Here is a 14,335-nt window from a genome sequence, read left to right as displayed (position 1 = left end):
GGGTAGTGATGCATAATAGGGATCGGATGGCATGGAGTGCTTCCAGCAGGACTTCCTGCCAATGGGACACTGCCAGGTCTTTTGATTTGAGATCCAGGAGAACAACTTTCCAAACTGACATTTTCTCTCTCTTCCTGGCCATTTCCCCGGGGTTGTAACTGGTTGTCCTACTAGTGGCAGTGCCTCTCGCCAACAGGTACTGGTGCAGTCTGTCACTCGTAAAAGAGGACCTCTGGTCACTGGATGGAATTTGGGAACCCAAAGAGAGTAAATATGCTGCAGAGAGCCTTTATGATGGTGGTGAGGTCACGTCAGGACAGGCGATGGCAAAAGGGAACAGTACTTGTCAATGACATTCAGGAAATATTCATTCCTGTTGGACGAGGGCAGGAGCCGCTTGAAATCGATGCTGAGTCGTTCAAAGGGGCGTGTGGCCTTTATGAGGTGCGACTTATCGGGCTGGAAGAACTGTGGTTTGCCTTCTGCACAGACCCGACAGTGTCTGGTCAATGACCTGACATCCTCAATGGAGTAGTGAAAGTTCTGGGCTTTCGCAAAGTGGAACAATCTTGTGACTCTGGGGTGGCAAATGTCGTCATGGAGGGACTAGAGGCAGCCGATATGCGTGCTGACGCATTCCTCCAGGATAGGGTGTCTGGGTGGCCGTTGAGCTTACCCGGACAATATAGGATGTTATAGTTGTAGTTCTCCACCTCAGGATTTTGTCATTTTTGATCTTACCCCGGGAATTTGGTATTGAACATGAAAGCAAAGGTTCATTGGTCCATTAGCAAGGTAAATCTCTGTCTGGCCAGGTAATGATATCAGTGGCATATTGCATATTGCCTCAACAATGGCCTGTGGGTGGCGCCTCCTCAATGGTCCTTCATGACCGTGAAGGATACGGGAAAAAAATTGCTACTGGCCTGCCTGCCTGGTTGAGTGGAGGCCAGCACTAAGTCGGGGGCATCGGTTTCCACCTGGAATGGGATGGATTCACCCATGGCATGCATCGTGGCTTTGGCAATGTCTCCTTTGATTTGGTTGAAGACTGCCTGGGCTTCTGCCGATAAGGGGAAGGTTGTGGATCTTACCAGAGGTAGGCTTTATCAGCATTGTTGGGCATCCATTGGGTGTGATAGAAGAAGAATCCCAGGCATCTCTTTAATGCCTTGAGGTTGGGCAGGATAGGGAGTTCCATAAGGAGACGGGGTCAGGGGTTTTGCCACCATGTGCCACGCCGCATCCAAGGAGGGTCAGGCGAGTTGTGCTAAACACACACTTGTCCTTGTTCTAGGTCAGATTGAGGAACTTAGCAGTGTGGAGGAATTTGGTAAAGTTTACGTCATGGTCCTGCTGGTCGTGGCCGCAGATGGTGACATTTTCTAGGTAGGGGAATGTGGTTGTCGTTTTGTGCTTGTCCACCATCCGATCTATTTCTCTTGGAAATACGAAGACGCCATCGGTGACTCTGAAGGGTACCTAGAGGAAGTGATGGAACATGCCATCTGTTTTGAACGTGGTATACTGGTGGTCTCCTGGGCGTAATAGTAGTTGTCGTTACGCCAACTTTAGATCAATGGTGGAGAACACCCTGTTCTGGTCGATCTTGCTGACGATGTTCAGCAATCCAGGGAAAGGGGTATGCATCCAGCTGCATGAAGCGTTTGATCGTTTGGCTATAGTTGATCACTGTACAGGGTTTACTTCCGCCCCTGACCACAGGCTAGAGCTGTGTGCTGTGACCCCCTCTGCCAGGTGTCGCTGCACCTCGGACTTTATGAATGCCATGTCCTCAGCTCTGTACTGTCTGCTCTTAGTGCCTATGGGCTTACAGTCGGGAGTCGGGTGCTCAAACAGGAATGATGGGGGTATATGGAGAGTAGAGAGACTGCAGGCTGTGGAAGGTTAGACATCCCAAAGATCATGCCATAAAAAATGGCACTAGTAACCCATGGAGGCTTTTTGCGGGTGTTAAATACACCTTTAAAATACCTTCCCAGCTGCTTTTGTTACAATCAACTGCAGGCTGTTTTTTTTCATGACTGACTTTTTTTCAGTTAACGTTCTTCAAATCTCCTGGGTAACAGCTGAGTCAGGAACATGCCGGCAGAAAGGCGGAGTCCTTAAAGGGACAGGAAACCACTAAGATCAAGGTCAGAAACGTGAAATGAGGGCTGGGATCCAAACAAAACTGGACCTCCCCTACCATCTATATTACTGGTGAATGTCCAGTCCCTGGAAAATAAAATTGATGACCTGGGGGAAAAGTTGCTTTGTCAGAGACAGGTAAAACAAATCTCAGTTGTTTACTGCACTGAGACCTGGCTAATAGAGAAAACATCAGACATGGCTATCTGACCAGATGGTTTCACCTTTCAGAGACTGGATCGGAACTCAGATTCTAGAAAAGGGAGATAAGGCGGTGTGTGCTTTCTCGTTAATACTGGGTGATGCATAGATATTGGGGTTATGTTGACCTCCTGCTCTACTGCCTTAGAGCGAATCTCAATTAAATGCAGAATCTTTCTACCTACCCTGAGAGTTCTCATCAGTGATTTTAACCGGAGTTTAGATCCCTCCCGATGCTGATAACAAATATGAATGTGGAGCTGCGTGATGTGGTCAGTAAACAAGAGACAGTCTAGCCTGACATGCAACAAATCTTAGTCAATGACTTTAACCAGGCCTGCATCAAGAAAACCCTGACCAGCTACTCTGCCCAACTATCAAAAGCATGTTAGCACCTCAACTTCCTTAGGAGTTTGCGGAGGTTTGGTATGACCACAGAAACATTGGAAAATTTTTACAGGTATGTGGTGGAAAGTATGCTGACTGACTGCATCATGGTCTTGTATGGAACACCAGTACCCCTGAGCGTAAACTCCTGCAAAAGGCGTGAACACACCACTTTCGAGAACATTTGCAGGAACACTCCTGTCAGAGAGCAGCAGCAATCATCAAAGATCCATGTCACCCAGCATGTGCTCTGTTCTCCCTGCTGCCATCAGAAAAGAGGCATAGGGGCCACAGGACTCTCACCACCAGAGTCAGAATCAGCTGCTACCCCTCCACCATCAGACTCCTCAACACCAACTCAATCAGGGACTCATTTAAGCATTTAAAAAAAAAGTGGTCTTTTGTTGGTTCTGGAATAGCTTATGGTAGAGCAGAGAGGTTTTAAGAGCCTGACAGATGTTGGCAAAAAATTATTCTTGAATCTTCAGGCTTCAGTACCTTCTGTCTGAGTGAACAAAGATTGTGGCTAGAGTGATGGAGATCCTTTATGATGTTGGTGCATTCTTGAGGCAGCTCCTCGTATAGATGTCTTCAATGGATAGAAACAAACCATGGAAATAAATTTTAACTTGCATATGAACTCAATCATCTTAATATTGTTTCATTCAATGTCAACGTGACTGCTAGACATTTCAACAGTGACGCCTATTGGACAGAGCTTCCAACTGCATCTGGATTCTTTACTATTTTAACAGCTTAAATAACCATTATTGCCTTAAATAACCAAGATTTAACTATGTTATAAATCCAGGATCAGGTGGTCTGCCATACCATTGATAAAATCTTGATTTTTTTTGGTCCTGTGTAAAATCATGAATAGAAGTTTCAATACATTTTGAAATAGTATTTTGTATCCCGCACATCTCTCAATTTTCATTAATGTACATCACTTTTTCTGAATTGTCGATTGTATTTTGAAAAAAATGTAATTAGTATTACTTGTTATAAATCATATATGTCATGTCACTCTGATGCAATCAATGTTGTGAGCTTAAATTTGTTTTCAGAAGCTTTTTTGCAGTTGTAATTTATTTACCAAAACATAAAGATAATTAAAAACAAAATACCAGAAAATGGCACTATCAGTCATGAGCCTTGATGTTTCCAAAGCCCATGAGAACTTCCACCCAGATTATTGGCTCAGATGCTACTTTCGCAAATGGTAATTTCCTTCCCTTTTTTCCCCATGATAAGACTGCAAAGTCTCGATCAATAATTTCAATAAAAATCGATTTTATACTATTTTAAAGATGCTAGGAATACATCATCTTGTCTGATGGTTTGTTTCAGTTTAACTGTGCTGACAAGAATGGCTGACAGCTTCCCCTGTGAGTTTCCTTTTATCCACTGGATTTTGGTTACAATGGCACATTATTTCTATCTTGACCGAGCTCCTTATCCATTAATGCTTTGAATTTAAAATTCCTGTGCTACGCTTCAAATTTTGGGGCATCTCATAAAATCCATCTCCTTTAGCCCAATATTCCCACTGCCCCATCTGCTCTTCATCCAATTACCCCATGTTGACTGCAGTCTTCAGTAGCCCTATATTCCAATAGGGAATATATTTTTAAATATTTCTGTTTCTCCAGCTTTCCTCAGTAACCTCTTTAGGCACCATTTTATTTCATTCCAGATTCTGGATCATGTCTCTGTTTCTCCTTCCCAATTGTTGACAGATATGGGATCTGTCTTGGAGTATTCCTGAAAGGTCCTATATAAATGTATCTTTGCTTGATTTTTTTAAAGAATTCTTTTTAATCTGATCTAGCCTGTAAACCAAGGTTTTCCTTTTTCTATAATACCTCATCCGGTCTATCTCCCAATACCCTCATGGTCTCATGTTGTATCCTTTTCATTGAAAGTCTTGAGGTGACAGCTGTTAAGATTATTATTATACAGTGTGGAAACAGGCACTTTGGCCCAACTTGCCCATGCTGACCAAAATAACCCACCCATACAAGTCCCAGCTGCCTTTCTTTGGCCCACGTCCCTCTTGATCTATCCCATTTATGTATGCATCCACATTTTTCTGAAAGATTGTATTAGTACCTGCCTCAATCACCTCCTCTGGCAGCTCATTCCATATAAATATTGCACTGTGTTAAAACATTACCTTTCAGGTTTTTGTAAATCTCTCCCCCCTCACCTTAAACCTATGTTGTCTGGTTACCAGTTCCCCTATTCTAGACAAAAGACCGTTCAACCAATTTATTTCTCTTATGACATTGTATAGGTGGTCTATAGTGACGTAAGTACAACATTCAAGGGGTTAAACAGATGTTTGCATATTAGGGCATTGGTTTTATTTCTGCTTAATTTTTTTCTGGTCATGAACAATTTTGTTTGTAAAGTTTGTTTTAGCAACAGTTTGGAGAAGATATTTCCCATTAATCTCATGGATGAGAATCTGCAACTTAATTTTATATGTTTACGATCTGGATAATTTTTGTTACTTTTTGGCTTTGGGTTCTTTGAGGAAGAATCTCAATATTGAATATTTTTCTTCTTCCTAACAGATTTTTAAAACCATTTCCAATGAAGAAGGAGTCCATGGACAGGGAAATAGAAGACTGATTAGCTTTACATTGTCAGGTATGGTGGACTTTGAAAGAGCACCCAGCTCAACATTGCAGTAACTTTGGAATAATGATCAATGCTTGCTGAAAGCATCATTGAAAGGAGTTTTTAAAAAAGGAGAAGATAATCAAGGGTTTTGAGGTAGAATTAATCAGTATGGAAATAGATTACCAAGAGTATATGAAAGGTGGGAATAAAAATTGAACCAAGAAATTGCGATTGCCAGAACAGAAATTTAGTGGATTCACAGCTTACAGAAATAACTGGGTATGAGGCCAGGAAGAAATTTAAATATGAGGAGAATTATTTTTTAAGTAGGTGAATTGAGGAACAATGTGGATGTTTAAGTGGGAGAGAATAATTGCAACAGACTGCTGGATGAAATGAAGCCTTGCATTCTTCATCTGATGGCTGCAGTGGAGCATCTCAAGTCCCATCATAGAATCACAGTGCACTATAGCACAGAAACAGGCCCTTCAGCCCATCTAGTCTGTGCCGAACTGCTATTCAGCTTCAGCCCATTTTGACCTGCAGTCAAGGAATCATATGCACATAGTTTTAAAAACCACAGGAAATCCCATCATTTGGTAAGACTGCAAGGCTCTTTCACTCTGTTGCTATTTGTCCATTAACATGGTGATAAGGTTGGTTGCTCAGATAAGAGAGGCATTGGACAGTTGCTCTGTGGATCAATTTCTGCAGATTGCCTAATACAGTATTTCTCAGCCTGTGGTGACAGAGTATTTAGAGGTGGTTTGGGAGGAATTGCTAGAGCAGCTTGCGCACACATTTTTAAAACACAGAATATTTGCAGGACTTTTGCAGAATGCTTTTTGCAAAAATGTAACAAAGTTGCAGAATATAGCTTGCCTGGGAGAACATGTCATCTTTGAAGGCAGCAGAGAACAGTTTTACTCTCAGAGAAGGAAGGTGTGAAATAGAGAGAAGGAGTCACAGAAATCAATTCCAGAGGGACAAGCTGGCAAACTTTGGAAGGCTGCCTGCTCAAAGGAGAAGACTGGCGATCTGAAAGGTGACCTGAAAGAAGGAGGATCATCTGGAGAACCCTGAAGGGGGATAATTTTGTCAGCAAGACTGATTGAGCAGGAATCAGTTGTGGATGTCCTGGAAGAAGAATCTCTCTGAAAACCAGCAAGAACCATCCTGAGTGGTAACAATTTGCCTGTTAAGCACCAAAGTTTGGTGAACTTCGTTAATGCTAATTTCTGTGCACAATACAAGAATTGCTTGCAACCAGTGAGATTGGACTGTGATCCAAAGAACTTTTCTAATCTTAAATATACATTGCACATACCTGCGCTTAGTATTAGAGGGGGGGTTAAATAGGTTAGGTAGGTTAAGTAATAAGTTAAAGTTTAATTCTGTTTTCTTGTTCAATTATAATTAAAAACTACTTTTATTTGCATATCTATTACTGCTGGCTTTTTGGGCCTCTGGACTCCGTATCAGTGGGTACAGAAAAGATCAATATTTCTGGCATAATAAAATAATAAACAAGTTGTAATAATAAACAATGCTTTAAATTTGACAGGAAAAAAATTCTCCAAAAAAAAATCCACCAAAACAAAATAAAATTCCTGTTAGTGGTCTGAGAAGGGGCTCAAACTCAACAGGTCTCCCTTAGCCTCCTCAGCTGGTGGTCAGTGGGTTTGTTAAAGGTAGTCTGAAGTAGGTCAAGGTCTGTGGGTGAAAATAGGTTGAGAAGCCCATGCTTAAATTCAATTTGAAGAGCACTTGTGAACCAACCTGAAATGTTGAAAGTGAAGGCTATTGAGACTTTCTTGGTTAAGATTGAGATGCCACAGCAATTTCCAAACACAATTTACACAGGGGCACAGATGGAATGGTATAGATGTTGGAAACATCAAAATAATGACACAGCAAAAACACTGGAATTAAAAGGAAGCTACTTTTTCTCATCAAATTTGTCTTCCATTACTTATCAATCTAGTACTAGAACATTATGCCAGGTCTTAAAGTAGCTGTGGTATGCTGCTTTAGATTGGAGTGACACCACCTCATATCCCTCCTTTGCAGTCTTCAATCAGATGGCATTAACATTGATCTCCAACTTCTGTTAACCCAGACCCACAAGCCTTTCTATTTTCTTCTCTCCCTATCATCTGTCCTCCAGCTCCTCATCCCCCTCCCCTTCCTCCTATCAGATAGCCACCCTTGGCACTGTGTTCTCTCCCGTATCATCTCTCAGCATTTTTTTAATCGTCTACCCACCCTCTTGCAAACAACTATTGCCACTAAGCTGTTAACCTGTTCTTCTCCCCTTTCCTCTCCTCTTCCCCCTTTTCCTCCCTCCTTTCCTCTGCTCCTCCCCTTCCCTCTACTCCCTCCTTTCCTCTGCAACTCACCTTCCTTTTACTCTCCTCCTCCCCTCCCCTTTCCCCTCCCCTTTCCTCTCCCCTTTCCTCTCCCCTTTCCCCTCCCCTTTCCCCTCCCCTTTCCCCTCCCCTTTCCCCTCCCCTTTCCCCTCCCCTTTCCCCTCCCCTTTCCCCATCCCTTTCCCCATCCCTTTCCCCTCCCCTTTCCCCTCCCCCCTCCCCTCCCCCCTCCCCTCCCCCCTCCCCTCCCCCCTCCCCCCTCCCCTCCCCCCTCCCCTCCCCCCTCCCCTCCCCCCTCCCCTCCCCCCTCCCCTCCCCCCTCCCCTCCCCCCTCCCCTCCCCCCTCCCCTCCCCCCTCTACTCCCCTTCCCTTTCCTCCCTCCTTTCCTTTCCTCCTCCCCTCCTTTCCCTCTATCCTCCAAACTCTTCCCTTTCCTCCCTCCATTCCTCTCCTCCCTCCTTTCCACTTTTCCTCCCACCTTTCCTCTCCTCCCCTTCCCTTTCTTCCCTCCTTTCCTCTCCTCCTCCCCTTCTGTTTCCTCCATGCTTTCCTCCTCCCCTTCCTTTACCTCTAACCTTTCTTCTTCTCCCTCTTCCGTTTCCTCCCTCCTTTCCTCTGCTCCTCCCCTTCCCTTTCCTCTTCCCCTTCCTTTCCTCCTCCCCTTCCCTTTCCTCCCTCCTTTCCTCTGCTCCTCCCCTTCCCTTTCCTCTTCCCCTTCCTTTCCTCCTCCCCTTCCCTTTCCTCCCTCCTTTCCTCTGCAACTCCCCTTCCCTTACCTCCTCCCCTTCCGTTTCCTCCCTCCTTTTCTCTCCTCCCCCTTTTTCCTCGCTCCTTTCCTCTCCTCCTCCCCTTCCTTTTCCTTCCTGCTTTCCTCTTCTCCTCCCCATCCTTTTCCTCCCACCTTTCTTCTCCTACTCCCCTTCCATTTCCTCCCACCTTTCTTCTCCTCTTCCCCTTCCTTTTCATCCCTTTCCTCCTCCCCTTCCCTTTATTCCCTGCTTTCCTCTCCTCCTTCCCTTTCCTCCCTCCTTTCCTATCTTCCACTTCCATTTCCTCCCTCCTTTCCTCTCCCCTTCCTCTTCCCTTTCCTCCCTCCTTTCCTCTCCTCCTCCCCTTCATTTTCCTCTCTCCTTTCCTCTCCTCCTCCCCCTTCATTTTCCTCTCTCCTTTCCTCTCCTCCTCCCCCTTTGTTTTCCTCTCCTCCTCTCCTTTCATTTTCCTCTCCTTTCCTCTCCTCCTCTCCCTTCGTTTTCCTCTCTCCTTTCCTCCATTTTCCTTTCTTCCATTTTCCTTTCCTCCTCCCCTTTCCCTTTCCTCCTTCCATTCCTCTCCTCCTTCCCTTCCCTTTCCTCCCTCCTCCCCCTTCTTCAACCCCAGCTGCCTGATTTTGCTTATACCTGACGAAGTATCCATGCCTGAAATGTTGGTTAAGAATGCTATGTGTCCTGCTAGGTTCCTCCAGCCCTTTTGTGTCTTGTATACTTAATACCTTCCCTTTTAGTATCAGGTTGTATTCACTCTTGCAGATACATGGGATTTATCAGAAAAGCTTTTCTAGTATTTTACAATTCATATTTTATTGGGTAACATTGCATGCAAGCTGTTTGTCACTTAGGGGAGAAATTGAAGATGACAGGCTGATCTCTGCCTATGTTAGACATTGCTTCAATGGTCCAAGATTGGAGTAGATGGGTCCCAGAAAATCAACCCGAAAAAAGTAGGTTGCTTCATTTTACTGTTGGCGTTTTCGCAGTAATGTGATTTGGATGTTTCCTACACAATAGAGTAAACTTAAATGGATATTTATTTTTCCATATTTAGCATGGTTACAAGCATTAGCATTTAATACTGTCAGTGTATGTACCTGACAAAAATTGGCCTGTAGAAAACTCCCTGGTTCTGCTCTTTCTCCGCAATTTTGATGTGAATGTTCCTCCTAACTCCACAAAGGTGCAGTGTGTCCTCAACGGACCTAGTCCTCTCCTTGTTGTCCCACCTGCTGTAACCTTGCATGGACCTACTGATGGGTTAGATTTAGTCAAGTGCAGAATAGGACTGGCAGGATTAAAATGAGGCCTTAAGCTCAAGAAAATAGGAACTTCTCCCTGACCTGCAAGTTCTCTCAATAAATATGAAAACAGTTATCATTAGCTTATGGGATTTTAAAGATTAATAATAAAGAATGTAAGGCCTAGCACAGAATAATAGAAATGGATCTCATGTAATATTCAGTAAGAATGTTCAATTGTTGATATTACACATTAATAATCAAAAAATGTGCCAACCTAGTCTGTTTTCTGTTTCTTTCTTTGGTTTTCTTGGGAGGTAAATTTCTCCTAATCATATTTTAAGTTAAGAAAGTTAGAACACTATTAAAATATTAACTACATTAAATTATGTAAAATACCTACATCAGTTAAGATGCAACTCCCAATAATGTCTGCAGTTCTTAATACTGGATGACAATGAGAGCTACATTTCCTCCCATTCCTGCAACACCTCTGTCTAATGTTTTATCAGTCTAACACTGCATTCAAACTGTTGCTTGGCCATTCCTTTTCTTGGACCTCTTGTTAGCCGTGCTGTGATTATGTCAAACAGAAGCATGCTTGAAATATGGAAAGAGTGAGTGATCACTTCTTTGAACAGGTATAGGAATCCTTTTAATTATTCCAATTAATATTCTTATCCCTAAATGTATTTAAAACTTCTATCTTAATATATGATAGACCTTGGTTATGAAAGTCGTATTTTTTAATGCAGTCAGCAATAGTGTGTACATCAATGTAATTTTTTTTCACTGATATATTCAAACAACCTGTGGTGTGCTATTGAACAGAAGCAAACACACAAAACATAAAGTCTGTTCAAGAGGCTTTATTCCACCTCAACTTCCACAGAGCTAGCTGTGAGGAGTGCTGTTGCAAGCTCTGAGAGTGTCTTCGAAGGACCGGCTCTGGTTTATATTCCAGAGGGTGATTGACAGACGACTAGGTGTAGTCTTGTCCCCATGCTCTTCTGCAGGTACAGAGGTTGCCCCCTGCAGTAGGCCAGTGGTGTACCACCACACAACCATAGCATTACACATGGAGGGGAGTATTAAATTGCTGTGTGTGTGTGTGTGTGTGTGTGTGCTGGAACTTTGTTAGACAATCCTAAATTAATCCAGCTAACCTTTTTCTATTGCATCTAATTTTGCATTCAAAACACAATGGTCCCTGCTTTGAGTCTTCCTTGTGGTGGACTACTCTGTAAATTATGCATGACTGGATCTATAATGAGAATTTGGTGCCTGGTGGGGCATTTTAGAAACAAGTGAATGGTGGATAATAGTGCTGCAATGGTCATTCTCAGCAGGCAATTGGATTGAGATGGTCCCAAATGGCTGGATGTAGTTGCCTGCTGACAATAGTGTAAGACCCATATGGTTTTAGTCTTTCCAGCTGGGAATGCATATTCTGTCACTTTAAACATCGTCATCTCACACAGAAAGGTTTGTTCCTAAAATGCTTCGTTGTGCCATGCCAAAAAAAATCCTGTCATTGTATTTCCATTTATAAGTTTTTTTTTTGTTCTTTAAGATAAAAATGACCAAGCATTGCAGACATTACATTGGCACATTTGGAACCTTTTTACATCTCTTCAGCATCTGTTTATGAAGATAAAAAGGGTTTTGCCAGATACCTTAGAAAGTACTCCTCCGTGGAAACTATAAAATGTTTGTAATTGATCATTGGTTCAAAATCCAGTCTGTTTTTTTGACAGTCACTGCTATATTGTTTTCAATTTCCTGTTGATGCCAATTTGTGAATATTGTTTGGTGAAGATCACGATAATTTATATTTAAAAATTTACAGGAAGTAAATTATCTGTAATATTTAAATTTTGGTATTTTTCAGGTGAATGTTTTATTCTAAAATATGTTGATTGCCTTGATTAGGGTTTCAAGCTGTTGGTCTGAAGAAGGGGATGTTCTTTAATCCTGACCCTTACCTGAAGATTTCCATTCAACCAGGCAAACACAGCATTTTCCCAGTGTTACCACACCATGGACAGGAGAAAAGGACTGGAATTACTTTTAACACCATCAATCCTGTCTGGCAACGAGAGGTAGGAAGAGGAAGCCTTAATTCACAAAAGCAATTGAACCAGGATCACAAACTTTTTTTTAAAAAGTGATGATACCAGTTTGGCCTTGTAGAGTAATTATGCCTTTACAATGGGTTTGTGAACTTTTGTTTTGGCTGATATGAGTATTAAGATTATGAAAACTGCTAGATTGTACAAATTCAAATGGATTCTTGGGTTCAGCGAAGGAGAATCTCTCTATTCTCTATGGACTGCAAATCACTCCAGTCTAGCACTAGCTGACTAACTCAGGAATCTAGTCTTCAGTTGAGTTACATGCGCAATATAGTAACTTATTCAGCTAAAATTTGACTAAATTGAAACTAAAGAGACACAATTTTGGAAGTGGGGTAAAATTGACCTACACTGCCGATTTGCACAATGTGGAACAAAGGTAGAATTTCTAACCAATGCCAGGATACCATGAAATTACCCAATAAACACAGTTTTACTCTCATCCCATTATAGCTACAATAAATATTTAAACTAATAAAATGAAAGATAGTAAGATTTGCCATTCATTTTCTTTCTATTGCCTTAATATTGACTTTGCCTGGTGTTAATAAACAGCGATTTAAAAATGGGTCCCTTTTTGTTGGGGAAATTGGGGCCGTTAGGTACAAATAGATCCTTGATTGGGATTTCAATTAGAAATTATAGTTCTGCAAAAGGCTTGATCTATAGGTGTGGAGGATCATGAGGTCTATCGTTGCCAACAGAAAAAAATGGGCTGTTTCGGTCTGTGCTCGGGTACCCCCATCCCTTTCTCGCTGTCATTCTCCATGGCCAAATCTGGATGGCAGTTTAGTGTTCTGCTGCTCCTCTGTAAATGAGTCCTGATCCTTAAAGTTACAGTGTTTGGTGGAATGGCCACATTGGGAATGCTATCAGTCACATTATCACAAGTCAAAGTAGACCTCTGGGAAGGAAGGAAAGAATAGGAATCACAATCTGCCAGTTTGTAGAGGCAAGGTGGACACGCAGAATTTGATGTCTGGAATGTGCTTGGACTATTTAAGTGAAAGAGACCTGTGTACTAAAGAACATCAATTGAAATTCTTTGGGCTTCTTGTGATGCATTGACCAGAATTGGGTGCAGCATTTTACCTGTGCCCTAACTACTTATTTTTTAATACAAGTTTTTAGTATAGATGTTCAGCCCTATTTTTCATTAACTGTTGAAAGAATGTATTTCATAATCCTTGCCACCCACATCAGCTTCCCCATCCTGCTAACTTCAATGATCTATGCATCGTACACTGGCACAATTAGTAGAGTTGGTTCGTTCCTGTCCACAGGTACTGACCCTGTGGAGTTTGCATATTCTCCCTCTAACCATGCGGATTCCCTCCAGGTGCTCTGATTTCTTCCATATAACCAAAGACATGTAGCTTGGTAGAGCCATGGAATTTTACAGCTTTCCACCTACCACATCCATTCTGACATTTTGATGCATCTACACTGTTGAAGCAAAATAGAAATGCCACAATGATGTTCGAAACAACGCGTGGTTTATTGAAACTTACGCACATCAGGGGACCAGTCAAAGATGATCTCTTATGCATGATTTTGGTACAAGTTTTATACTCTCAAAGGATACAATTACAGAAACTTGGTTAACATAATTTTACTGTTTTGATTACAGAATGGAAGTTGCAAAGATAGAGGTTGATTACAGAATAGGATACTTACTTATCTATAAGTTTAACTGAGTTTACATTGAGTGTAAGTTTCTGTTCGCAACAATGGTGCTTGTTATGATTGTATTAACAATAAATCCAATTTCTCTCACAATTCTTTCCCCTGCAACAGAAACTGATTCAATTTTCCCATCGTAGATCCATACCCTTCTATGCTTTGCCTATTGTATTCAAGTCAGTTGAAGCTCATAGGGAATACGGGAGAAAACAAGAAATTAGGAGTACAGAAAAATGTCATGATATAATCTTGGCAAGTAGGATTAATGAGAAATAGTTTATAAGTATATTAGAAGCAAGAGAATAGATAAAGAAGGAATTGGTCTCCTCCCAGACCAGAGGGGTAATCAAAGTGTGGAGCCAAGGAATACGAGGAAGATCCTGAATGTGCACTTCTCATTGGTATTCACCAGGGAGAGGGATGTAGAGATTGGAGAGTTAAGAGAGGAGTATACTTATAGCATATTCTGGAGTACATCAGGATCAGGAAAGAAGTGCTAAAAATCTTGGAGTACATTTGGATGAATAGGTCTCAAGGGCCAGATGGGATCTGTCCCAAGATTCTGTATGATTGATTCTGTCACAGTGAAGCAACCACGCGCCTCAAACAATGAAGCAAGTAAAATGAGGGAATATACACAAAAAGAAGCAAAGCAGGGAGAAAGGAGATGAAAACGTGAATGGATGGTAAAACGCAGAGAATTATGGAGGAGCCGAGACTTTGAAGTGCACATTCACAGATGCTTGAAGGAGCAAGATGGGTAGATCAGGTG

At 42.1% G+C, this 14,335-nt stretch overlaps 1 protein-coding gene across 1 annotated transcript in view; it reads left to right on the top strand.

Moving 5' to 3' along the window:
* The first annotated feature begins 4,632 nt into the window (after positions 1-4,632).
* The window catches only part of LOC138758395 (E3 ubiquitin-protein ligase HECW1-like), a 284,362-nt gene continuing 274,659 nt past the window's right edge, over positions 4,633-14,335 (top strand). Inside the window, exons 1-3 of the mRNA XM_069927283.1 lie at positions 4,633-4,671; positions 5,319-5,394; positions 11,678-11,847. Coding sequence (XP_069783384.1) covers positions 4,633-4,671; positions 5,319-5,394; positions 11,678-11,847 — 285 coding nt within the window. The remainder of the gene's footprint in view (positions 4,672-5,318; positions 5,395-11,677; positions 11,848-14,335) is intronic.

This window comes from Narcine bancroftii, chromosome 1 (assembly GCF_036971445.1).
Source record: "Narcine bancroftii isolate sNarBan1 chromosome 1, sNarBan1.hap1, whole genome shotgun sequence".
In the NCBI taxonomy this organism is placed as follows: domain Eukaryota; kingdom Metazoa; phylum Chordata; class Chondrichthyes; order Torpediniformes; family Narcinidae; genus Narcine; species Narcine bancroftii.
This window is presented reverse-complemented; position numbering and strand designations above follow the sequence as displayed.